The sequence below is a fragment of the Gadus chalcogrammus genome, chromosome 21 (genome assembly GCF_026213295.1).
Source record: "Gadus chalcogrammus isolate NIFS_2021 chromosome 21, NIFS_Gcha_1.0, whole genome shotgun sequence".
Classification (NCBI taxonomy): Eukaryota; Metazoa; Chordata; class Actinopteri; order Gadiformes; family Gadidae; genus Gadus; species Gadus chalcogrammus.
In genome coordinates this window covers 721,745-747,278 of record NC_079432.1, presented here as the reverse complement: position 1 = coordinate 747,278, position 25,534 = coordinate 721,745, and the positions used below count along the sequence as shown (strand labels likewise).

The following is a 25,534-nucleotide window of genomic DNA, read 5'->3' as shown; positions in this document are numbered from 1 at the left end:
CAATAAAAAACGACAGTGTTACCCCTTATGTTTTTTTTCTGACGACCAATAAAAACGACAGTGTTACCCCTTATGTAATTTTTTCATGACGACCAATAAAAAACGACAGTGTTACCCTTTATGTTTTTTTTCATGACGACCAATAAAAAACGACAGTGTTACCCCCTATGTTTTTTTCATGACGACCAATAAAAACGACATTTTTTCCCTTTATTTTTTTTTTCATGACGACCAATAAAAAACGACAGTGTACCCCTTATGTTTTTTTTCATGACGACCAATAAAAAACATTGTTACCCCTTATGTTTTTTTTCATGACGACCAATAAAAACGACAGTGTTACCCCTTATGTTTTTTTTCATGACGACCATAAAAAACGACGTGTTACCCCTTATGTTTTTTTTTATGACGACCAATAAAAACGACAGTGTTACCCCTTATGTTTTTTTTCATGACGACCAATAAAAAACGACAGTGTTCCCCTTATGTTTTTTTTTTTTCATGACGGCAATTAAAAAACGACAGTGTTACCCTTTGTTTTTTTCATGACGACCAATAAAAACGACAGTGTTACCCTTATGTTTTTTTCATGACGCCAATAAAAAACGACAGTGTTACCCTTATGTTTTTTTTCATGACGACCAATAAAAAAACGACAGTGTTACCCCTTTGTATTTTTTCATGACGACCAATAAAAAACGACAGTGTTACCCTTTATGTTTTTTTTCATGACGACCAATAAAAAACGACAGTGTTACCCCTTATGTTTTTTTCATGACGACCAATAAAAAACGACATGTTACCCTTATGTTTTTTTTTCATGACGACCATAAAAAACGACAGTGTTACCCCCTTATGGTTTTTTTCATGACGACCATAAAAAACGACATTGTACCCCTTTATGTTTTTTTTTAGGACGACCAATAAAAAACGACAGTGTTTTACCCGTTATGTTTTTTTTCATGACGACCAAAAAACGACATTGTTACCCTTAGTTTTTTTTTATGACGACCAATAAAAACGACAGTGTTACCCTTTATGTTTTTTTTCATGACGACCAAAAAAACGACAGTGTTACCCCTGTATTTTTTCATGACGAACCAAAAAAAACGACAGTGTTACCCTTATGTTTTTTTTCATGACGACCAATAAAAAACGACAGTGTTACCCCTTATGTTTTTTCATGAAGACCAATAAAAAACGACATTGTTACCCTTTATGTTTTTTTTTCATGACGACCAATAAAAACGCAGTGTTACCCCTTATGTTTTTTTCATGACGACCAATAAAAACGACATTGTTACCCTTTATGTTTTTTTTCATGACGACCAATAAAAACGACAGTGTTACCCCTTATGTTTTTTTTTCATGACGACCAATAAAAAACGACAGTGTTACCCCTTATGTTTTTTTTTCATGACGACCAATAAAAAACGACAGTGTTACCCCTTATTTTTTTTCATGACGACCAATAAAAAACGACAGTGTTACCCCTTATGTTTTTTTTCATGACGACCAATTAAAAATGACAGTGTTACCCCTTATGTGTTTTTTTCATGACGACCAATAAAAAACGACAGTGTTACCCTTTATGTTTTTTTCATGACGACCAATAAAAACGACAGGTTACCCCTTATGTTTTTTTCATGACGACCATAAAAAACAGTTGTTCCTTTATGTTTTTTTCATGACGGCCAATAAAAACGACAGTGTTACCCCTTTATGTTTTTTTTCATGACGACCAATAAAAAACAGTGTTACCATGTTTTTTTTCAGTTTACCCCTTATGTTTTTTTCATGACGACCATCAAAAAAAATAGTGGGTACCACTTCGAAGTTTCTGTGGGATCCGAACCTGAACTGAATTAGAGTGTTAACCTCCGAACTTATCAAGCCCATCAAGACACTGAATAAGTCAACACAATGGTTCTACTTGTCTTTAATTCGCATGAATAGAAATAGAGTCTTCCTTCCAGATGACATCAACCGGACTTGAACCCCGGTCTCCAGGGGGTTAGCTCCAGCTCTCTCCACTTCCCACTGAGATTTCGAAATAGATATGTCTGAGGTTATATATGACAGTGCAATAAACAAGTGGCATTACGTTTAAAATTAAAGATACACTAAAAACGACAGTGTTACCCCTATATTTTATTTGACCAAGACAACAGTGTTACCCTTTATTTATTTTTCATGACGACCAATAAAACGACAGTGTTACCCCTTATGTTTTTTTTTCATGACGACCAATAAAAAACAACAGTGTTACCCCTTATGTTTTTTTTTCATGACGACCAATAAAAAACGACAGTGTTACCCCTTATGTTTTTTTTCATGACCCATAAAAACGCAGTGTTACCCCTTCGTATTTTTTCATGACCCACCAATAAAAACGACAGTGTTACCCCTTATGTTTTTTTTCATGACGACCATAAAAAACGACAGTGTTACCCCTTATGTTTTTTTTCATGACGACCAATAAAAACGACAGTGTTACCCCTTATGTTTTTTTTCATGACGACCATAAAAACGACGGTGTTACCCCTTATGTTTTTTTCATGACGACCAATAAAAAAACAACAGTGTTACCCCTTATGTTTTTTTTCATGACGACCAATAAAAACGACAGTGTTACCCTAGTTTTTTTTTCATGACGACCAATAAAAAACGACATGTTACCCCTTATGTTTTTTTCATGACGACCAATAAACACAGTGTTTACCCCCTTATGTTTTTTTCATGACGACCATAAAAACGACAGTGTAACCCTTTATGTTTTTTTTTCATGACGACCAATAAAACGACAGTGTACCCTTATGTTTTTTTCATGAGACCAATAAAAAACGACAGTGTACCCTTTATGTTTTTTTTCATGACGACCAATAAAAAACGACAGTGTTACCCCTTATGTTTTTTTCATGACGACCAATAAAAAACGACATGTTACCCCTTATGTTTTTTTTCATGACGACCATAAAAACGACAGTGTTACCCCTTATGTTTTTTTTCATGACGACCAAAAAAACGACAGTTCCCTTATGTATTTTTTTCATGACGACCAATTAAAAACGACAGTGTTACCCTTTATGTTTTTTTTCATGACGACCAATAAAAAACGACAGTGTTACCCTTATGGTTTTTTTCATGAGACCAATAAAAACGACATTGTTACCCTTTATGTTTTTTTTCATGACGACCATAAAAAAACGACAGTGTTCCCCCTTATGTTTTTTTCATGACGACCAATAAAAACGACATTGTTACCCTTTATGTTTTTAGTCATGACGACCAATAAAACGACAGTGTTACCCTTATGTTTTTTTTTCATGACACCAATAAAAACAACAGTGTTACCCCTTATTGTTTTTTTTCATGACGCCCAATAAAAAACGCAGTGTTACCCCTTATGTATTTTTTCATGACGACCAATAAAAACGACAGTGTTTACCCTTTATTTTTTTTCATGAGACCAAAAAAAAACGACAGTTTTACCCCATTATGTTTTTTCATGACGACAATAAAAACAACAGTGATACCCCTATGTTTTAATTTCATGACGACCAATAAAAACGACATTGTTACCCTTTATGTTTTTTTTCATGACGACCAATAAAAACGACAGTGTTTACCCCTTATGTTTTTTTCATGACGACCAATAAAAAACGACAGTGTTACCCCTTATGTGTTTTTTTTTCATGACGACCAATAAAAAACGACAGTGTTACCCTTTATGTTTTTTTTCAGACGGCCAATAAAAAAACTGTTTACCCTTTATGTTTTTTTTCATTCCGACCAATAAAAATGACAGTGTTACCCCTTATGTTTTTTTTCATGACGCCAATAAAAAACGACAGTGTTACCCCTTTGTTTTTTTTATGACGACCAATAAAAAACACAGTGTTACCCCTTATGTTTTTTTTCAGGACGACCAATAAAAAAAATAGTGTTACACTCGAAGTTTCTGTGGGATCCGAACCTGAACTGATTAGAGTGTTACCTCCGAACTTATAAAGCACCATCAAGACACTGAATGAAGTCACACAATGGTTATACTTGTCTTATAATTCGCATGAAATAGAAATAGAGTCTCCATCAGATGACATCAACCGGACTTGAACCCCGGTCTCCAGGGGGTAAGCTCCCAGCTCTCTCCACTTCCCACTGAGATTTCTGAAATAGATATGTCTGAGGTTATATATGACGTGCAATAAAATTGGCATTACGTTTAAAATTAAGATCCAATAAAAAACGACAGTGTTACCCCTTATATTTTATTTGACCAAGACAACAGTGTTACCCTTATTTATTTTTTCATGACGACCAATAAAAAACGACAGTGTTACCCCTTATGTTTTTTTTCATGACGACCAATAAAAAACAACTGTGTTACACCCTATGTTTTTTTTCATGACGACCAATAAAACGACAGTGTTACCCCTTATGTTTTTTTTCATGACGACCAATAAAAAACGACAGTGTTACCCCTTCGTATTTTTTCATGACCACCAATAAAAAACGACAGTGTTACCCCTTATGTTTTTTTTCATGACGACCAATAAAAAACGACAGTGTTACCCCTTATGTTTTTTTTCATGACGACCAATAAAAACGACAGTGTTACCCCTTATGTTTTTTCATGACGACCAATAAAAACGACGGTGTTACCCTTAGTTTTTTCATGAACCAATAAAAAAACAACAGTGTTACCCCTTATGTTTTTTTTCATGACGACCAATAAAAAACGACAGTGTTACCCCTAGGTTTTTTTCATGACGACCAATAAAAAACGACAGTGTTACCCCTTATGTGTTTTTTTCATGACGACCAATAAAAACCAGTGTTACCCCTTATGTTTTTTTTCATGACGACCAATAAAAAACGACAGTGTAACCCTTATGGTTTTTTTCATGACGACCAATAAAAAACACCAGTGTTACCCCTTATGTTTTTTTTCATGACGACCAATAAAAAACGACAGTGTTACCTTCTTTATTTTTTTTTTCATGACGACCAATAAAAAAACGACAGTGTTACCCCTTATTTTTTTTCATGACGACCAATGAAAAACGACAGTGTTACCCTTTATGTTTTTTTTCATGACGACCAATAAAAAACAACAGTGTTACCCCTTATGTTTTTTTTCATGACGACCAAAAAAAACGACAGTTACCCTTATGTATTTTTTCATGACGACCAATAAAAAACGACAGTGTTACCCTTTATGTTTTTTTTCATGGACGACCAATAAAAAACGACAGTGTTACCCCTTATGGTTTTTTTCATGACGACCAATAAAAAAACGACATTGTTACCCTTTATGTTTTTTTTCATGACGACCATAAAAAACGACAGTGTTACCCCTTATGTTTTTTTTCATGACGACCAATAAAAAAACGACATTGTTACCCTTTATGTTTTTAGTCATGACGACCATAAAAACGACAGTGTACCCTTATGTTTTTTTTCATGACGACCAATAAAAAACAACAGTGTTACCACTTATGTTTTTTTTCATGACGACCAAGAAAAAACGACAGTGTTACCCTTATGTATTTTTTCATGACGACCAAAAAACGACAGTGTTACCCTTTATGTTTTTTTTCATGACGACCAAAAAAAAACGACAGTGTTACCCCTTATGTATTTTTTCATGACGACCAATAAAAAACGACAGTGTTCCCTTTATGTTTTTTTTCATGACGACCAATAAAAACGACAGTGTTACCCCTTATGGTTTTTTTCATGACGACCAATAAAAAACGACATTGTTACCCTTTATGTTTTTTTTCATGACGACCAATAAAAACGACAGTGTTACCCCTTATGTTTTTTTCATGACGACCAATAAAAACGACATTGTTACCCTTTATGTTTTTTTTATGACGACCAATAAAAAACGACAGTGTTACCCCTTATGTTTTTTTGACCAAGACAACAGTGTTACCCTTTATATTTTTTCAGACGACCAATAAAAAACGACAGTGTTACCCCTTATGTTTTTTTTCATGACGACCAATAAAAAACAACAGTGTTACCCCTTATGTTTTTTTTTTTCATGACGACCAATAAAAACGACAGTGTTACCCCTTATGTTTTTTTTCATGACGACCAATAAAAAACGACAGTGTTACCCCTTCTGTATTTTTTCATGACCACCATAAAAAACGACAGTGTTACCCCTTATGTTTTTTTTCATGACGACCAATAAAAAACCGACAGTGTTACCCCTTATGTTTTTTTTCATGACGACCAATAAAAACGACAGTGTTACCCCTTATGTTTTTTTCATGACGACCATAAAAAACGACGGTGTTACCCTTATGTTTTTTTTCATGACGACCAATAAAAAAACAACAGTGTTACCCCTTATGTTTTTTTTCATGACGACCATAAAAAACGACAGTGTTACCCCTAGGTTTTTTTCATGACGACCAATAAAAAAACGACAGTGTTACCCCTTATGTTTTTTTTCATGACGACCAATAAAAAACATGTTACCCTTTATGGTTTTTTTCATGACGACCAATAAAAAACGACAGTGTAACCCTTTATGTTTTTTTTCATGACGACCAATAAAAAACGACAGTGTTACCCCTTATGTTTTTTTCATGACGACCAATAAAAAACGACAGTGTTACCCTTTATGTTTTTTTTCATGACGACCAATAAAAAACAGTGTTACCCCCTATTTTTTTCATGACGACCAATAAAAACGACAATGTTACCCCTTATGTTTTTTTTCATGACGACCAATAAAAAACGACAGTGTTACCCCTTATGTTTTTTTCATGACGACCAAAAAAAAACGACAGTTTCCCCTTATGTATTTTTTCATGACGACCAATAAAAAACGACAGTGTTACCCTTTATGTTTTTTTTCATGACGACCATAAAAAACGACAGTGTTACCCCTTATGGTTTTTTTCATGACGACCAATAAAAAAACGACATTGTTACCCTTTATGTTTTTTTTCATGACGACCAATAAAAAACGACAGTGTACCCCTTATGTTTTTTTTCATGACGACCAATAAAAACGACATTGTTACCCTTTTGTTTTTATCATGACGCCAATAAAAAACGACAGTGTTACCCCTTATGTTTTTTTTTCATGACGACCATAAAAACAACAGTGTTACCCCTTATGTTTTTTTTCATGACGACCGATAAAAAACGACAGTGTTACCCCTTATGTATTTTTTTCATGACGACCAATAAAAACGACAGTGTTACCCTTTATGTTTTTTTCATGACGACCAAAAAAAACGACAGTGTTACCCCTTATGTATTTTTTCATGACGACCAATAAAACGACAGTGTTACCCTTTATGTTTTTTTTCATGACGACCAATAAAAAACGACAGTGTTACCCCTTATGGTTTTTTTTCATGACGACCAATAAAAAACGACATTGTTACCCTTTATGTTTTTTCATGACGACCAATAAAAACGACAGTGTGTCCCCTTATGTTTTTTTTCATGACGACCAATAAAAACACATTGTTACCCTTTATGTTTTTTTTTATGACGACCAATAAAAACGACAGTGTTACCCCTATTTTTTTTCATGACGACCATAAAAAACGACAGTGTTACCCTTATGTATTTTTTCATGACGACCAATAAAAAACGACAGTGTTACCCTTTATTTTTTTTCATGACGACCAAAAAAAAACGACAGTGTAACCCCTTATGTATTTTTTCATGACGACCAATAAAACGACAGTGTTACCCTTTATGTTTTTTTTCATGACGACCAATAAAAAACGACAGTGTTACCCCTTATGGTTTTTTCATGACGACCAATAAAAACGACATTGTTACCCTTTATGTTTTTTTTCATGACGACCAATAAAAAACGACAGTGTTACCCCTTATGTTTTTTTTCATGACGACCAATAAAAAACGCATTGTTACCCTTTATGTTTTTTTTTATGACGACCAATAAAAAACGACAGTGTTACCCCTTATGTTTTTTTTCATGACGACCAATAAAAAAACGACAGTGTTACCCCTTATGTTTTTTTTGACCAAGACAACAGTGTTACCCTTTATATATTTTCATGACGACCATTAAAAACGACAGTGTTACCCCTTATGTTTTTTTTCATGACGACCAAAAAAACAGCAGTGTTACCCCTTATGTTTTTTTTTCATGATGACCAATAAAAACGACAGTGTTACCCCTTATGTTTTTTTTTCATGACGACCAATAAAAAACGACAGTGTTACCCCTTCTGTATTTTTTCATGACCACCAATAAAAACGACAGTGTTACCCCTTATGTTTTTTTTCATGACGACCAATAAAAAACGACAGTGTTACCCCTTATGTTTTTTTTCATGACGACCAATAAAAAACGACAGTGTTACCCCTTATGTTTTTTTTCATGACGACCAATAAAAAACGACGGTGTTACCCCTTATGTTTTTTTTCATGACGACCAATAAAAAACACGTGTTACCCTTATGTTTTTTTTCATGACGACCAATAAAAAACGACAGTGTTACCCCTAGGTTTTTTTTCATGACGACCAATAAAAACGACAGTGTTACCCCTTATGTTTTTTTTCATGACGACCAATAAAAAACAACAGTGTTACCCCTTATGTTTTTTTTCATGACGACCAATAAAAAACGACAGTGTAACCCTTTATGTTTTTTTCATGACGACCAATAAAAAACGACAGTGTTACCCCTTATGTTTTTTTTTCATGACGACCAATAAAAACGACAGTGTTACCCTTTATGTTTTTTTTCATGACGACCATAAAAAACGACAGTGTTACCCCTTATGTTTTTTTCATGACGACCAATAAAAAACAATGTTACCCCTTATGTTTTTTTTCATGACGACCAATAAAACGACAGTGTTACCCCTTATGTTTTTTTTCATGACGACCAAAAAAAAACGACAGTTACCCCTTATGTATTTTTTCATGACGACCAATAAAAAAAGACAGTGTTACCCTTTATGTTTTTTTCATGACGACCAATAAAAACGACAGTGTTACCCCTTATGGTTTTTTCATGACGACCAATAAAAACGACATTGTTACCCTTTATTTTTTTTTTCATGACGACCAATAAAAAACGACAGTGTTACCCCTTATGTTTTTTTTCATGACGACCAATAAAAAACGACATTGTTACCCTTATGTTTTTAGTCATGACGACCAATAAAAACGACAGTGTTACCCCTTATGTTTTTTTTCATGACGACCAATAAAAAACAACAGTGTTACCCCTTATGTTTTTTTCATGACGACCAATAAAAAACGACAGTGTTACCCCTTATGTATTTTTTCATGACGACCAATAAAAAACGACAGTGTTACCCTTTATGTTTTTTTTCATGACGACCAAAAAAAAACGACAGTGTTACCCCTTATGTATTTTTTCATGACGACCAATAAAAAACGACAGTGTTACCCTTTATGTTTTTTTTCATGACGACCAATAAAAAACGACAGTGTTACCCCTTATGTTTTTTTTTTCATGACGACCAATAAAAAACGACATTGTTACCCTTTATGTTTTTTCATGACGACCAATAAAACACAGTGTTACCCCTTATGTTTTTTTTCATGACGACCAATAAAAAACGACATTGTTACCCTTTATGTTTTTTTTTATGACGACCAATAAAAAACGACAGTGTTACCCCTTATGTTTTTTTTCATGACGACCAATAAAAAACGACAGTGTTACCCCTTATGTATTTTTTCATGACGACCATAAAAAACGACAGTGTTACCCTTTATGTTTTTTTTTCATGACGACCAAAAAAAAACGACAGTGTTACCCCTTATGTATTTTTTCATGACGACCAATAAAACGACAGTGTTACCCTTTATGTTTTTTTTCATGACGACCAATAAAAAACGACAGTGTTACCCCTTATGGTTTTTTTCATGACGACCAATAAAAAACGACATTGTTACCCTTTATGTTTTTTTCATGACGACCAATAAAAAACGACAGTGTTACCCCTTATGTTTTTTTTCATGACGACCAATAAAAAACGACATTGTTACCCTTTGTTTTTTTTTATGACGACCAATAAAAAACGACGTGTTACCCCTTATGTTTTTTTTCATGACGACCAATAAAAAACGACAGTGTTACCCCTTATGTTTTTTTTTGACGACCAATTAAAAATGACAGTGTTACCCCTTATGTTTTTTTTCATGACGACCAATAAAAAACGACAGTGTTACCCCTTATGTTTTTTCATGACGACCAATAAAAAACGACAGTGTTACCCCTTATGTTTTTTTCATGACGACCAATAAAAAACGACAGTGTTACCCTTTATGTTTTTTTTCATGACGACCAATAAAAAACGACAGTGTTACCCCTTATGTTTTTTTTCATGACGAACAATAAAAAAACGACAGTGTTACCCCTTAATGTTTTTTTTCATGACGACCAATAAAAAAAACGACAGTGTTACCCCTTCATGTTTTTTTGTTCAATGACGACCATAAAAAACGACTGTGTTACCCCTTAGGTTTTTTTCATGACGACCAATGAAAAACGACAAGTGTTTACCCTTAATGTTTTTTTTCATGAGACGACCAATAAAAAACGAACAGTGTATACCCCTTATGTTTTTTTCATGACGACCAATAAAAAAACGACAGTGTTAACCCTTATGGTTTTTTTCATGACGACCAATGAAAAACGACAGTGTTACCCTTAATGTTTTTTTCATGACGACCAATTAAAAAACGAACAGTTGTTACCACCTTATGTTTTTTTTTCATGACGACCAATAAAAAACGACAGTGTTACCCCTTATGTTTTTTCATGAATGACGACCAATAAAACAAACGACAGTGTTAACCCTTTATGTTTTTTTCATGACGACCATAAAAAACGAAAGTGGTTACCCCTTATGTATTTTTTCATGACGACCAAATAAAAACGACAGTGGTTAACCTGTAGGTTTTGTTTCATGACGACCAATTAAAAACGACAGTGTGACCCCTTATGGTTTTTTGATCATGAGCGACCAATAAAAAACGACAGTGTTACCCCTTAGTAGTTTTTTTCAATAGACGACCAAATAAAAAAACGACAGTGTTACCCCTTATTGTTTTTTTTCATGACGACCAATGAAAAAACGACAGTGTACCCCTTTAGGGTTTTGTTCATGACGACCAATAAAAAACGACAGTGTTACCCCCTTATGTTTTTGTTCATGACGACCAATAAAAAAACGAACAGTGTTAACCCCTGATTGTTTTTTTTCATGACGACCAATGGAAAAACGACAGTGTGAACCCTTGATGGTTTTTTTTCATGACGACCAAGAAAAAACGAACAGTGTTACCCCTTATGTTTTTTTTCATGACACCAATAAAAAACGAACAGTTGTAACCCTTGTTTTTTTTGCCATGACGACCAATAAAAAACGACAGTGGTTACCCTTATGTTTTTTTTCATGACGACCAAAAAAAACGACAGGTGTTACCCCTTATGTTTTTTTTCATGAGACCAATAAAGAACGACAGTGTTTACCCCTTTATTTGTTTTTTTCATGACGACCAATAAAAACGACAGTGTACCCCTTATGTATTTTTTTCATTACGACCAATAAAAAACGACAGTGGTTACCCTTTATGTTTTTTTCATGACGACCAAAAAAAAACGACAGTGTTACCCCCTTAATGTATTTTTTCATGACGACCAATAAAAAACTACATGTTACCCGTTTTTTTTTTTTCATGACGCCAATAAACGACGTGTTACCCTTCTGTTTTTTGTCATGACTACCAATAAAAAAACGACATATGTTGCCCTTCATGTTTTTTTCATGACGACCAAAAAAAAACGACAGTGTTTACCCCTGATGTTTTTTTTTTCTTGACGACAATGAAAAACGACAGTGTACCCCTTCAGGATTTTTTTCATTAACGACCAATAAAAACGACAGTGTTACCCCTTATGTATGTTTTTTCATGACGACCAATAAAAAACGACAGTGTTACCCTTTATGTTTTTTTCATGACGACCAATAAAAAACGACAGTGTTACCCCTTATGTTTTTTTCATGACGACCAATAAAAAAACGACAGTGTTACCCCTTATGTTTTTTTTCATGACGACCAATAAAAAACGACAGTGTTACCCCTTATGTTTTTTCATGACGACCAATAAAAAACGACAGTGTTACCCCTTATGTTTTTTTCATGACGACCAAATAAAAACGACAGTGGTTACCCCTTATGTTTTTTTTCATGACGACCAATAAAAACGACAGTGTTACCCTTATGTTTTTTTTCATGACGACCAATAAAAAACGACAGTGTTACCCCTTATGTTTTTTTCATGACGACCAATAAAAAACGACAGTGTTACCCCTTATGTTTTTTTTCATGACGACCAATAAAAAACGACAGTGTTACCCCTTATGTTTTTTTCATGACGACCAATAAAAACGACAGTGTTACCCTTATGTTTTTTTTCATGACGACCAAATAAAAAACGACAGTGTTACCCCTTATAGTTTTTTTTCATGACGACCAATAAAAAACGACAGTGTTACCCACTTATGTTTTTTTTCATGACGACCAATAAAAAACGACAGTGTTACCCCTTATGTTTTTTCATGACGACCAATAGAAAAACGACAGTGTTACCCCTTATGTTTTTTTCATGACGACCAATAAAAAACGACAGTGTTACCCCTTATGTTTTTTTCATGACGACCAATAAAAAAACTACAGTGTTACCCCTGTATGTTTTTTTTCATGACCGACCAAATAAAAAACGACAGTGTTACCCCTTATGTTTTTTTTTCATGACGAGCCAATAAAAAACGACAGTGTACCCCTTATGTTTTTTTTCATTACGCCCATAAAAAAACGACAGTGTTACCCCTTATGTTTTTTTTCATGACCGACCAATAAAAAAACGACAGTGTACCCTTATGTTTTTTTTCGTGACGACCAATAAAAAACGACAGTGTTACCCCCTTATGTTTTTTTCATGACGACCAATAAAAAACGACAGTGTTACCCCTTATGTTTTTTTTCATGACGACCAATAAAAACGACAGTGTTACCCTTTATGTTTTTTTTCATGACGACCAATAAAAACGACAGTGTTACCCCTTATGTTTTTTTTCATGACGACCAAAAAAAAACGACAGTGTTACCCCTTATGTTTTTTTTCATGACGACCAATAAAACGACAGTGTTACCCTTTATGTTTTTTTTCATGACGACCAATAAAAAACGACAGTGTTACCCCTTATGTTTTTTTTCATGACGACCAATAAAAACGACAGTGTTACCCCTTATGTTTTTTTCATGACGACCAATGAAAATGACAGTGTTACCCCTTATGTTTTTTTTCATGACGACCAATAAAAAACGACAGTGTTACCCCTTATGTTTTTTTCATGACGACCAATAAAAAACGACAGTGTTACCCCTTATGTTTTTTTTCATGACGACCAATAAAAAACGACAGTGTTACCCCTTATGTTTTTTTTCATGACGACCAATAAAAAACGACAGTGTTACCCCTTATGTTTTTTTTCATGACGACCAATAAAAACGACAGTGTTACCCCTTATGTTTTTTTCATGACGACCAATAAAAACGACAGTGTTACCCCTTGTGTTTTTTTCATGACGACCATAAAAAACGACAGTGTTACCCCTTATGTTTTTTTTCATGACGACCAATAAAAAACGACAGTGTTACCCTTATGTTTTTTTTTCATGACGACCAATAAAAAACGACAGTGTTACCCCTTATGTTTTTTTTCATGACGACCAAAAAAAACGACAGTGTTACCCCTTATGTATTTTTTCATGACGACCAATAAAAAACGACAGTGTTACCCTTTTTTTTTTCATGACGACCAATAAAAAACGACAGTGTTACCCCTTATGTTTTTTTTCATGACGACCAATAAAAAACAACAGTGCTACCCTTATTTTTTTTTTCATGACGACCAATAAAAAACGACATTGTTACCCTTTATGTATTTTTTCATGACGACCAATAAAAACGACAGTGTTACCCTTTATGTTTTTTTCATGACGACCAAAAAAAACGACATTGTTACCCCTTATGTATTTTTTCTTGACGACCAATAAAAAACGACAGTGTTACCCTTTATGTTTTTTTTCATGACGACCAATAAAAAACGACAGTGTTACCCCTTATGGTTTTTTTCATGACGACCAATAAAAACGACATTGTTACCCTTTTTTTTTTTTTCATGACGACCAAAAAAAAACGACAGTGTTACCCCTTATGTTTTTTTTCATGACGACCAATAAAAAACGACATTGTTACCCTTTGTTTTTTTTCATGACGACCAATAAAAAACGACAGTGTTACCCCTTATGTTTTTTTTCATGAAGACCATAAAAACGACAGTGTTACCCCTTATGTTTTTTTTCATGACGACCAATAAAAACAACAGTGTTACCCCTTATGTTTTTTTTCATGACGACCAATAAAAAACGACAGTGTTACCCCTTATGTTTTTTTCATGACGACCAATAAAAAACGACAGTGTTACCACTTCAACGTTTTTGTGGGGATCCATACCGGAACTGTTTAGAGTGTTAACCTCCGAACTTATCAATGCACCATCAAGACACTGAATAAAGTCAACACAATGGTTATACTTGTCTTTATAATTCGCATGAAATAGAAATAAGAGTCTTCCATCAAATGACATCAACCGGACTTGAACCCCGGTCTCCAGGGGGTTAGCTCCTAGCTCTCTCCACTTCCCACTGAGATTTGTGAAATAGATATTTCTGAGGTTATGTATGACAGTGCAATAAACATGGTGGCATTACGTTTAAAATTAAAGATACCAATAAAAAACGACAGTGTTACCCCTTATATTTTATTTGACAAAGACAACAGTGTTACCCCTTATTTATTTTTTCATGACGACCAATAAAAAACGACAGTGTTACCCCTTATGTATTTTTTCATGACGACCAATAAAAAAAACGACTGTGTTACCCTTTATGTTTTTTTTCATGACGACCAATAAAAAACAACAGTGTTACCCCTTATGCTTTTTTTCATGACGACCAATAAAAAACAACAGTGTTACCCCTTATGTTTTTTTTCTTGACGACCAATAAAAAACGACAGTGTTACCCCTTATGTTTTTTTTCATGACGACCAATAAAAAACAACAGTGTTACCCCTTATGTTTTTTTCATGACGACCAATAAAAAACGACAGTGTTACCCTTCATGTTTTTTTTCATGACGACCAATAAAAAACGACAGTGTTACCCCCTTATGTTTTTTTCATGACGACCAATAAAAATCGACAGTGTTACCCCTATGTTTTTTTTCATGACGACCAATAAAAACGACAGTGTTACCCCTCATGTTTTTTTCATGACGACCAATAAAAAACTACAGTGTTACCCCTTATGTTTTTTTCATGACGAGCAATAAAAAACGACAGTGTTACCCTTTGTTTTTTTTCATGACGACCAATAAAAACGACAGTGTTACCCCTTATGTTTTTTTTCATGACGACCAATAAAAAACGACAGTGTTACCCTTCATGTTTTTTTTCATGACGACCAATAAAAAACGACAGTGTTACCCTTTATGGTTTTTTTCATGACGACCAATAAAAAATGACAGGTGTACCCCTTATGTTTTTTTTCATGACGACCAATAAAAAACGACAGTGTTACCCCTTATGTTTTTTTTCATGACGACCAATAAAAAACAACAGTTAGTAACGAGAGATCGTTGAACACAAATAGTACTGTTAACTAGTAGCTATATGCAGGCTTGCAGCCTGGGCACGTAACGTACCTATGTAATTGAGCTTAGCTAGCAGCTAAAGGCTGACAAAAGATTGTGTATTTTTTAACCCATTACAACATCCACAGATCGTTAAACAAAAGTAATCTACATGCACCAGTTCAAACATAACATTCTTGCTATTACTATGACGGAAGACATACCTGCGCATTGACTTTCTGTCCTCTCAGCTCCCGAGTCCCGCTCTGTCTCATCATGGACTTCAAAACTCCCTCTCTCGTTACTAACTGTGGATGTTGCCAAGCTGTCACTCCGATCGAGACTGGCCAATAGAGACGTGTCTTACATCTTTCGGCGTAGAGTCCTGCGCACGAGATTCAGCTCAACAGCAAGCAAAGCTTTTGGATTCGCAAGCAAAACTTTTGGATTCGCAAGCAAAATTTTTTGATTCGCAAACAAAACTTTTGGATTCGTAAACAAAACTTTTGGATTTGCAAACAAAACTTTTGGATTCCCATTAATAATTTTCTTATCACATTTATTTTACTTGCAATAAAACATTTTTTGATTGCAGTGTCGGTAGTTTTGCTCTCAAATCTATTTTTTGATTGCAGTGTGGAAAGTTTTGCTCTCAAACCTATTCTGTTTGATTGCATGATAAAGACACAAATCTACCTCCATACGTGTTAAACTCCAAAACCTCTGTTTTAAGGAGTACGGTTTTAAAGCGCAGCGATGCTAACCGACAGAGCAATCGCCCCAACGTGTTTAGTACCATAAGAAAAACACGCGATGCAAATGAAGTGAACAGAGGATAGTGAGATAAAGGAAATACATGACTCGTTATTTGATAACTTTGTATCCAACATCTATGACTCATAGTAGTCAAATGAAGCACAAGATTCAAATGTGGGCTCTTCCGCTAATGTGTTAGCATTAAGGCCCCGCATGAGACAACTTTTGGCCATTTAAGGGTTTCATCTCCTCGTCCCTCTTGAAACTGCGGTCTAGTCATCTGCACCAACACGTTGGAGAAGCACGGTCACTAAATGTATAAAGGAGATTGCGCATGTACTTTGTACGGTAGGCTACGGTACTTTTGCTTGAATGACCAAGGAAGTTGTTTGAAACGGGAATGATTATATTTGTTCTCTTATTTTCCTTCGTTGAAACACACTTATATCTTACCAAATATCAGTGCATTGCTATGCAGGCAGATCTAAAGAATTCATGGAAATATCTACACAACTTGTTTCCAAAATATCTCCCATATTCTTGTTAGAATATGGGAATTTTTGCTAGAATATGGGAATTTTCGCCTAAATGAGATATCTTCTGGAAGCCGTATGGCTTCTTGAAGCGGTGACGACTTGTTGAGCAGAAGTGTGAGTAAGGGAAGGATGTTTAATGTTCCTATTTAGCTACTCCTTAAAATCACTTTTGTATTTAACCCTTTGGTATTTTTGGGGATTCGAACACATATTCTGTAAGCAATGGTTGCAAATACTTAAACAACGTACTGCTGCATAGCTTAATTGCTAATAGTTAGAATAACTGACAAGATGCAAACGCCATGAGCTTTACCCAACACAAAGCGTCCCCTTGGATCTTCAACGTACAGACGCATTTTGAATAGAGAAGTTTATTGATTTCGTTTGGTTATTTCTCTCTTGCATATATGGCTTGACAACATGTCACGGCTAACCGCCAGAGCAACAATCACTACGTTAAAAACATTCTCATCCAGGATCCGGTACAAAACACAATGTGGTCCGTCATGTAAACAGAACCATCTCAACATTCACTCATTCACTCGTGGAACCTTATCTCAATGACGTAACACCTCCACAGAGCAGCGGTCTGCGGCCTCGACCCGACCTCCTCCGTTCTGCTTCAGCTGGTCATTGGTTCGGAGTGCGGGATCCTGATCCCAGGACGTTCCGTCCCACGGTTTGGGTCGGCCCTCCCTCCCTTCTGTAACGTCTCCCCCTCCCTCCCAGCTGGTAAAGACAGTGTTGGGGTCAGAGGTCATCCTCATACAGTAGGTCATGTGGTTCTCCAGGGCCCTCAGCACCTCCAGAAGGCCGCAGGTTCGATCCCCGGGGCCCGGCCTCGTCGGGGGCTGAGAGGGTCTCTCTTGAAGCGACCTCTGAAGGGTCAAAGGTCGTCCTGAGGGGTCAGCGTCCGAGAGGCGCAGCAGCAGGACTCACCACTAGGGGCACTGGTTTCAACAAGGCTGACACTGGTTCCATTAAGGCCGACACTGGTTCCATTAAGGCTGACACTGGTTCCATTAAGGCTGACACTGGTTCCATTAAGGCCGACACTGGTTCCATTAAGGCAGACACTGGTTCCATTAAGGCAGACACTGGTTCCATTAAGGCTGACACTGGTTTCAACAAGGCTGACACTGGTTTCATCAAGGCTGACACTGGTTCCAACAAGGCTGACACAACATACACTTAATGTAATGTCTTTAAGGCGACAAACTCCATCTTATACACAAGTTAAGATGATCACCTCGACATCAAAGGACAAACCTGAAATGCATTTAAAGCTACGAAAACAAACTTTACTGGCAAAAGTGAGCAGTGAACTTCGTGGATCCACCACCGTGAATCGGTGGTGGAAGGCGGGGTCTGAGCCCACCTGTGGCTCACTCCGAGGGGGGGTTCAGTGTCTCCACCTCCACCTCCTCCTCCACCCTAATGCCCTGAACAGGCCCGTCCTCGGCCTCTCCGCTCCACTTCCTCAGCGTTTTACAATAAAAGTCAGAAAGACACGACCGTCGAGAAGAGGAGGTCGCCCAGTTCCCCCCTCTCTGGGATCAAACCCTGGACCGCCCTCCTCCCTGGGCTCCATGCGCTCCCCTGCACCGCCCTCCTCCCTGGGCTCCACGCGCTCCCCTGCACCGCCCTCCTCCCTGGGCTCCACGCGCTCCCCTGCACCGCCCTCCCTGGGCTCCACGCGCTCCCCTGCACCGCCCTCCCTGGGCTCCCCTGCACCGCCCTCCTCCCTGGGCTCCACGCGCTCCCCTGCACCGCCCTCCCTGGGCTCCACCCGCTCCCCTGCACCGCCCTCCTCCCTGGGCTCCACGCGCTCCCCTGCACCGCCCTCCTCCCTGGGCTCCACCCGCTCCCCTGCACCGCCCTCCTCCCTGGGCTCCACGCGCTCCCCTGCACCGCCCTCCTCCCTGGGCTCCACGCGCTCCCCTGCACCGCCCTCCTCCCTGGGCTCCACGCGCTCCCCTGCACCGCCCGCGTGCCCTCGGGCGAGTCCGGTGGGACGGCCGTCAGTGGCTCAGCAGCCGGAGCCGTGCCAGCCACCCCCCCAGCAGCGAGTGTCCAGAGGAAGAGGAGGAGGAGGAGGGGCCGTGTTTGGTCCCCGAGGCGGCGGCGGCGGCGGCGGCGGCGGCGGCGGCGGCGGCGGCGGCGGCGGCGGCGGGCGGGGCGGTCGCCGTGGCGACGGGGGGCTTGCGGCCGGCCGTCTCCTGGTAGGGCATGGTGGCGCTGCTGTGCAGCTCGGCGTTGACGAAGCAGCGGCTGCCCCGGATGTGGTCCACGCCGCGGCCCCCCGGCACGCCACGGCGCCCCCGCTGGTAGGGCAGCGCCAGGGGGAAGCAGGGCGGGGCCTCCTCGGAGATGGTGCCGATGCGCTCGTTGCTGAGGCAACGCTGCAGGACGTCCTGGGCTGGGGGGTGAGCGAGGGAGGGGGAGAGGAGGGGAGGGAGGGGCAGGTCGTTAACAGATCAGCCAATCACAAGGAGGTTGGGAGGTATGCCACCTCCTCTCTGAAGACGAGGCTATAATATTATTTATTTATTTGTTTAAGTTGGTGCTGATTATAGTCCAGCTGCTGGGGACCACACCCAGGGTGAACCCCCTCGTCACTACGACTCCTCCAGTGGGCGTTCACCGAGGTTCTGCTGGCTCTTCATTACAGTTTACCGGTTTGCATGACAGGTCGATGGTGGGAAATATTTGAAGGGAACGAAAAGCAGAAGCAGCTTGAAGGAATGTCAAACAAGGCGATCGCACAACTGCACCGACAGCGATATATTCTCTTTTCTCTGTCTTGCGAACAATGCAATAATATAGTAAGTTTGAACCATGTGGGCTACTTCTATGCGTGAGTGAAACAGGATGTGTGTGAGCCCTGCATCCACATCCCATGTTTCCTGCCTTCTGTGTGTTTGTGTGTGCGCACACTTTAAAACCCACAGCAACCCTTCCTAACAGTCGACCACGCCCACAGCAGTCATCAGAAACTATCTCCATGGCAAATGACAAAGAAGCACATGCTAATGCGGGCTAACCCTAGCGGGACGCTAACTCCCACCAAGACACTGCCCAGCTCAAGGTGAAGGTTAGCGTAGCACGAGAACCCCGCTACTCCCGCCCAGGCGCTAATGAGCTAAGCTAATGATTAACCAGGTAAACATCCTGAGCACGCAGCGTTAGCGCTGGGTGCGTGGAGTGTTTACCTTAGCAGCTCGCGATAGCCTCCTTTGGTTGAACTCGCCGCGGCGGCTAATCACGCGCTAAATAGTGGCTAGATTAGCACGGCGCTACTGCAGTCGGAACTACCAGTCTGGCGCCGTCTGGGCGGGGCCGGGGGGGGGGGGGGCAGGGGGGGGGGGTCAGGGGGTGGGGCTTACCTGTTCGTCCGTGCAGCCCTGGCCGGGCGAAGGGGTCGCACACACCTGAGCTGGTGACGGCCGGCATGGAGATGGGGCGGGGCTTACCTGGCAAAACAGGGCGGAGTCAACAGGTGCATCCCGGGAGTGAATCAGGTGTATACAATGTTGAATTATATATATCTATCATGCACGTGTGTGTGTGTGTGTGTGTGTGTGTGTGTGTGTGTGTGTGTGTGTGTGTGTGTGTGTGTGTGTGTGTGTGTGTGTGTGTGTGTGTGTGTGTGTGTGTGTGTGTGTGTGTGTGTGTGACTCACCCTTCGTGGACGACCTCTGCCTCATGCGTACGGGGGTGGGCAGGTGGGGGGCATCGGGGGAGGGGCCTAGCGAGGTCCTGTGGTCCTTCTGCAATAAGCTCCGCCTCCCGCCCACGTCCAGGGAGGAGTTAGGAGACTTGGGCCTCATGACCACCTCGGTGGCCCCGCCCCTTCAGAGGATTGGTCTCATTAATCGACGTCAGTATTACGTAAACACAGGATTAAAGATTAATGATTAATGATTAATGATTAATGATTAATGATTGATTAAAGATGATTGAGGGAGTTTGAAGCTCAAGGCATTAACTCCCCCAGGGGCGTACCCACAACCTTTATGAAGTGTGGGACACCTCGACCCCCCCTATCTGCTGTACTGGGGGGAGGACCTGAAGGAGACCACCAGCGGGTCTCCGGGGGTCCGGTCCTACCTGGGGGTGTAGGGCACCGAGGGGGGAGGGGGGTACGGGCCTACCTGGGGGTGTAGGTTCACCCGAGGGGGGAGGGGGGTACGGGCCTACCTGGGGGTGTAGGGCACCGAGGGGGGGAGGGGGGATGTAGAGCTCCAGGGCCTCCGGCTTCACCGTGCGGACCAGGTCTGATAGACCCTGATCAGAGGGCTGGGTCAGAGCCGACACCTGTGATTGGTCAAGAGAGGGAGAGGGAGGGAGAGAGAGAGAGAGAGAGAGAGAGAGAGAGAGAGAGAGAGAGAGAGAGAGAGAGAGAGAGAGAGACAGAGAGAGAGAGAGAGAGACAGACAGAGAGAGACAGAGAGAGAGAGAGAGACAGAGACAGAGACAGAGACAGAGAGAGAGAGAGAGAGAGAGAGAGAGAGAGAGACCAACTTTATTCACTAGACGCCATAATTGCTTTGTTGTTTGGTTCCTTGGAATCCAGATCAGGGGGGGTCTGGGGGGTCTTTGAGGGGTCCTACCTTCACCAGGGGGGGTCTCCAGCGCAGGTTCTTCAGGGGGGCGGGGCTGATGGAACAGGAGACCCCCGACGGCCTCTTCTTCAGGACCAGGACCACGCCCCCCGGCTTCGCCTTCAGACTGGTCACCAGGTGCTTCAGCTGCCAGCCCACCTGGACCAATCACAGGGCAGGGAACGGCGTCACATGACTACCCTTCGTACCCATTGTACTTCCGATACACGGGAACCAGCTGGTGGGGTGGAGGAGGGAGAGGAGGAGGAGGAAGAGGAGGAGGAGGAGGAAGAGGAGGAAGGGGTGGAGGAGGAGGAAGAGGAGGAGGAGGAGGAAGGGGTGGAGGAGGAGGAAGAGGAGGAGGAAGAGGAAGAGGAGGAGCAGGAGGAGGAGGAGGAGGAGGAGAATGAGGTGGGGTGGACTCACCACGGTCTGCCCGTTGACCTGGACAACCTCGTCTCCAGCGTGGATCCTCCCAGTTTGGTCTGCTGCGGACTGAGAGAGAGAGACCATGAGAGAGAGAGAGAGAGAGAGAGAGAGAGAGAGAGAGAGAGAGAGAGAGAGAGAGAGAGAGAGAGAGAGAGACCATGAGAGAGAGAGAGAGAGAGAGAGAGAGAGAGAGAGAGAGAGAGAGAGACAGAACGAGAACGAGAAAGAAAAAGAGAGAGAGAGAACATTAGTCTGAGAGAGAGAGAGAGAGTGAGTGAGTGAGAGAGAGAGAGAACATTAGTCTGAGAGAGTGATAGCGAGAGAGAGAGACCATTCGTCTCAAAGAAAAAGAAAGGAAAAAAGAAAAAGAACAAGAAAGAAAAAGAAAGAAAGAGAGGGAGGGAGTGAGTTAGAGAGAGACAGCGAGAGAGAGACCATTAATCTCAGAGAGAGAGAGAGTGAGAGAACAGAGAGAGAGAGCCACAGTGAGGACAGGACTCACGTTCTCCGTGGTCCCGGTGATGACGTGGAGCCCGTCGTACGTAGACTTGATGTACATCCCCTGGACACACACACACACACACACACACACACACTCTATGTTATCACCCCGTACCCCCACACAACCCCCCTGATGCCCCGCATCTACTGGAAGCTAAACCAGAACAAACGCCCAGAAGACACACTGGGAACTGACACCAGCTCCATCCCAGTGAGCTATGACTGGTCCCAGTAGGACTCCCCAGTCCTCCCCCAGTCCTCCCCCAGGTCTGATGGGACCAGTAGGACCAGTCTGCCTCACCAGTCCTTCTCCTGGTCTGATGGTGGAGATGCAGACCTCCTCCAGGGAGGACTTGGGGGTCTGGACCGGGTCAGAGGCGGAGCCCGCCGCCTCCTCACACACAGCGTTCAGCGCCCGCGACTGGAACACACACACACACACACACACACACACACACACACACACACACACACACACACACACACACACACACACACACACACACACACACACACACACACACACACACACACACACAGACACACAATGGAAGGACACGTTTAACCAAATGATTTTGAAGGAACAATGCATAGGAAAAAGTTGCCCAAAAAGGCATGTTTACTTTTAATTATAGTACAATTAGGAGAGAAAAAATGTCAATGATAGTTCACATTTTATCAACTAACTTGAGCACTCAGTATTCGTCCGTTTTTAAACTAATAAAGCCCTCTACTAAGGGGAGGAGCTACAGATGTGTGTGTCACTGCATCACGTCACATGACCAGTCCTAGAGAGTGTGAACTACAGATGTGTGCAGTTCCGTGTCACCCTGCATTAGGAGTCCTGCAGCAAAGCGACCCGACCTCGCAGTATTCAAACCCCAGCTCCCGGGCCCAAAGGTGTTGACAACGACCAACATCGAGAGTCCCGCTGCCGCAGTGCCCCTGAGCAGCACACTGAGGCTCACGGGGAAAACACTGACCTTTGACCTACGAGGGGACTTATGAGCCCAGAACACGAGTACCGAAAGACCTGAAGAGGCCCAGGGGCCCTAGTAAACCAGACACTACACGGTTCTACACGCAGTACCCGTGGTAACACAGCTGCTGGCTCAGCAGGGGGGACGGGGACAGGGTGGGGCGGGGGGGGCCCACAAACCACACACCAGAACCACACAGGAGCCCTGTTCCAGGTCTGGACTGGTCCTATGTTTACTGGGCGGACTGGGAGCTAGGGGGGGGGGGGGGTGGGAACATTCCTCTACCAGCTTAACGACGCAGGAGTCCAGGTGGTAAAGCTGCTGGGACGCCTACTCTAGCGGCCCCACCATTCATAGCACACTGGGGGCGTTTGACTCCCAGCTGAAGGGTCTTGGGTTCGATCGGGGATCGAACCCAAGACCCTTCAGCTGGGAGTCAAACGCCCTCTCCACTAGAGGACGCTATGAATGGTGTCAAGGTTTGGCGTTATCAGGGAAGTGCTCAGCTGTGTTATGGGAGAGGAGCCCCCCCCCCCCAAGCCCCAGCCCCCACGCAACAGGAAGTGTTATCTAATACAGGAAGTGGACTCAGGCTCTGGGAGCCAACCACACTGAGCGAAGACAAATAACACACGCACACCATGGGATGTTTAGGACAGGAAAAGGAAGTGTGTGTGTGAGCGTGCGTGTGCATGCGTGCGTGCGTACGCGTCTGTGTGTCAGCACTTACCACTTCCAGAATCTTGTCTTCCATCTCGTACACGGTGCAGTCCTGCCGTTAGAAGACAGAGGTCACCTTAACGCGTCTATAATTAACTCTATTTCATGAGTACTTTGATTTCAGAGGAACTTAAATGAGATTTGAGAGACGCGTGTCTTGGGAGAGTCCTTAACAGTGATGGGGTTCGTTTCCAAATCATTTTCCTCAGTAACGTTAGCTTCTCATTTCTGAAAGCTGTAGAGAAAACCTTCTCTCCAGAAGTCATGTACAGCTAAAGATCTCTTCTGAAACTGATTTGACACAATCTCAAATTAACAACTAAATCTAGAACTAAAATCTGCAAAACACAGCTCCAAAGTTTCTCTTTGTGTTTCCATCAGCAGTACACAACTTCCTGTCCTGCTGGTCAGAACTTCCTGTGTGGCAGGAAGTTCTGAGAGAAAATAGAGTCAACACATTGGAGCCCCGGTCCAAACGTTACACAACATGTCCGTAGCAGTCATCCACTCTCACAGATGGAACCCAGAATAAAGCTAGAGAGGTATTAGTCCAAGCATGTTAACATCAATGTAAACCTACATGTTAACAGGCATGTGAAGGTACATGTTAACATGCATGTTACATACATGAAAACGTACATGTTAACATGCATGTAAAAGTACAGGTAACATGCATGTGAACGTAACTGTTAACATACATGTAAACATGCTTGCTTCAGAATGGAGACTATGTTGCATAAAGAATAGTGCTGAAGCCGGGATGGAAGAAGGTAGTAAGAATGAAGTCATTAAATCAAGTTCTTAAGATTTTTCTTAAAAAATCACCGATTTTTTTTCTGCCTTTTATCATTTTTTATATCGTATTTTTTGGTATTCTTATCCGTCACGCCAAGGCAGAGCGTCTGTAATAAATGAGAGACACGGCATAAAGTGGTAAAGAAAATGGCAGCCGCCAGATATGCTAGAAATGCAGCGGAGGACAGCCAGAGGAAAAGGCGGGAAACCAGAAGAGACGGGGTGGCGGGCGCGGTCGACCACCGAGTGACTGACAGGAGGTAGAATGATGGTGGTGAAGGGGGCGTGGCCTAAACCAAGGCCACGCCCACACTAGGTCCAGTGATTAGAATCATACAGAGATAGACAGAAAGACATACAGACAGAGAGAGAGAGACAGACACGGAGAGACGGCCAGACAGACAGAGAGAGAGAGACAGACACGGAGAGACGGCCACAGAGAGAAAGACAGATGGAGAGA

The 25,534-nt window shown here is 41.1% G+C and overlaps 1 protein-coding gene across 1 annotated transcript in view; it reads right to left on the bottom strand.

Moving 5' to 3' along the window:
- Positions 1–18,937: 18,937 nt before the first annotated feature.
- Positions 18,938–25,534, bottom strand: part of cnksr3 (cnksr family member 3) — a 21,138-nt gene continuing 14,541 nt past the window's right edge. The window contains exons 5-15 of the mRNA XM_056581819.1: positions 24,290–24,331; positions 22,881–23,000; positions 22,581–22,640; positions 22,076–22,144; positions 21,659–21,808; positions 21,246–21,362; positions 21,156–21,199; positions 20,728–20,897; positions 20,432–20,518; positions 19,228–19,464; positions 18,938–19,137 (exon numbers count right to left, since the gene is read on the bottom strand). Coding sequence (XP_056437794.1) covers positions 19,067–19,137; positions 19,228–19,464; positions 20,432–20,518; positions 20,728–20,897; positions 21,156–21,199; positions 21,246–21,362; positions 21,659–21,808; positions 22,076–22,144; positions 22,581–22,640; positions 22,881–23,000; positions 24,290–24,331 — 1,167 coding nt within the window. The 3' untranslated portion in view covers positions 18,938–19,066. The remainder of the gene's footprint in view (positions 19,138–19,227; positions 19,465–20,431; positions 20,519–20,727; positions 20,898–21,155; positions 21,200–21,245; positions 21,363–21,658; positions 21,809–22,075; positions 22,145–22,580; positions 22,641–22,880; positions 23,001–24,289; positions 24,332–25,534) is intronic.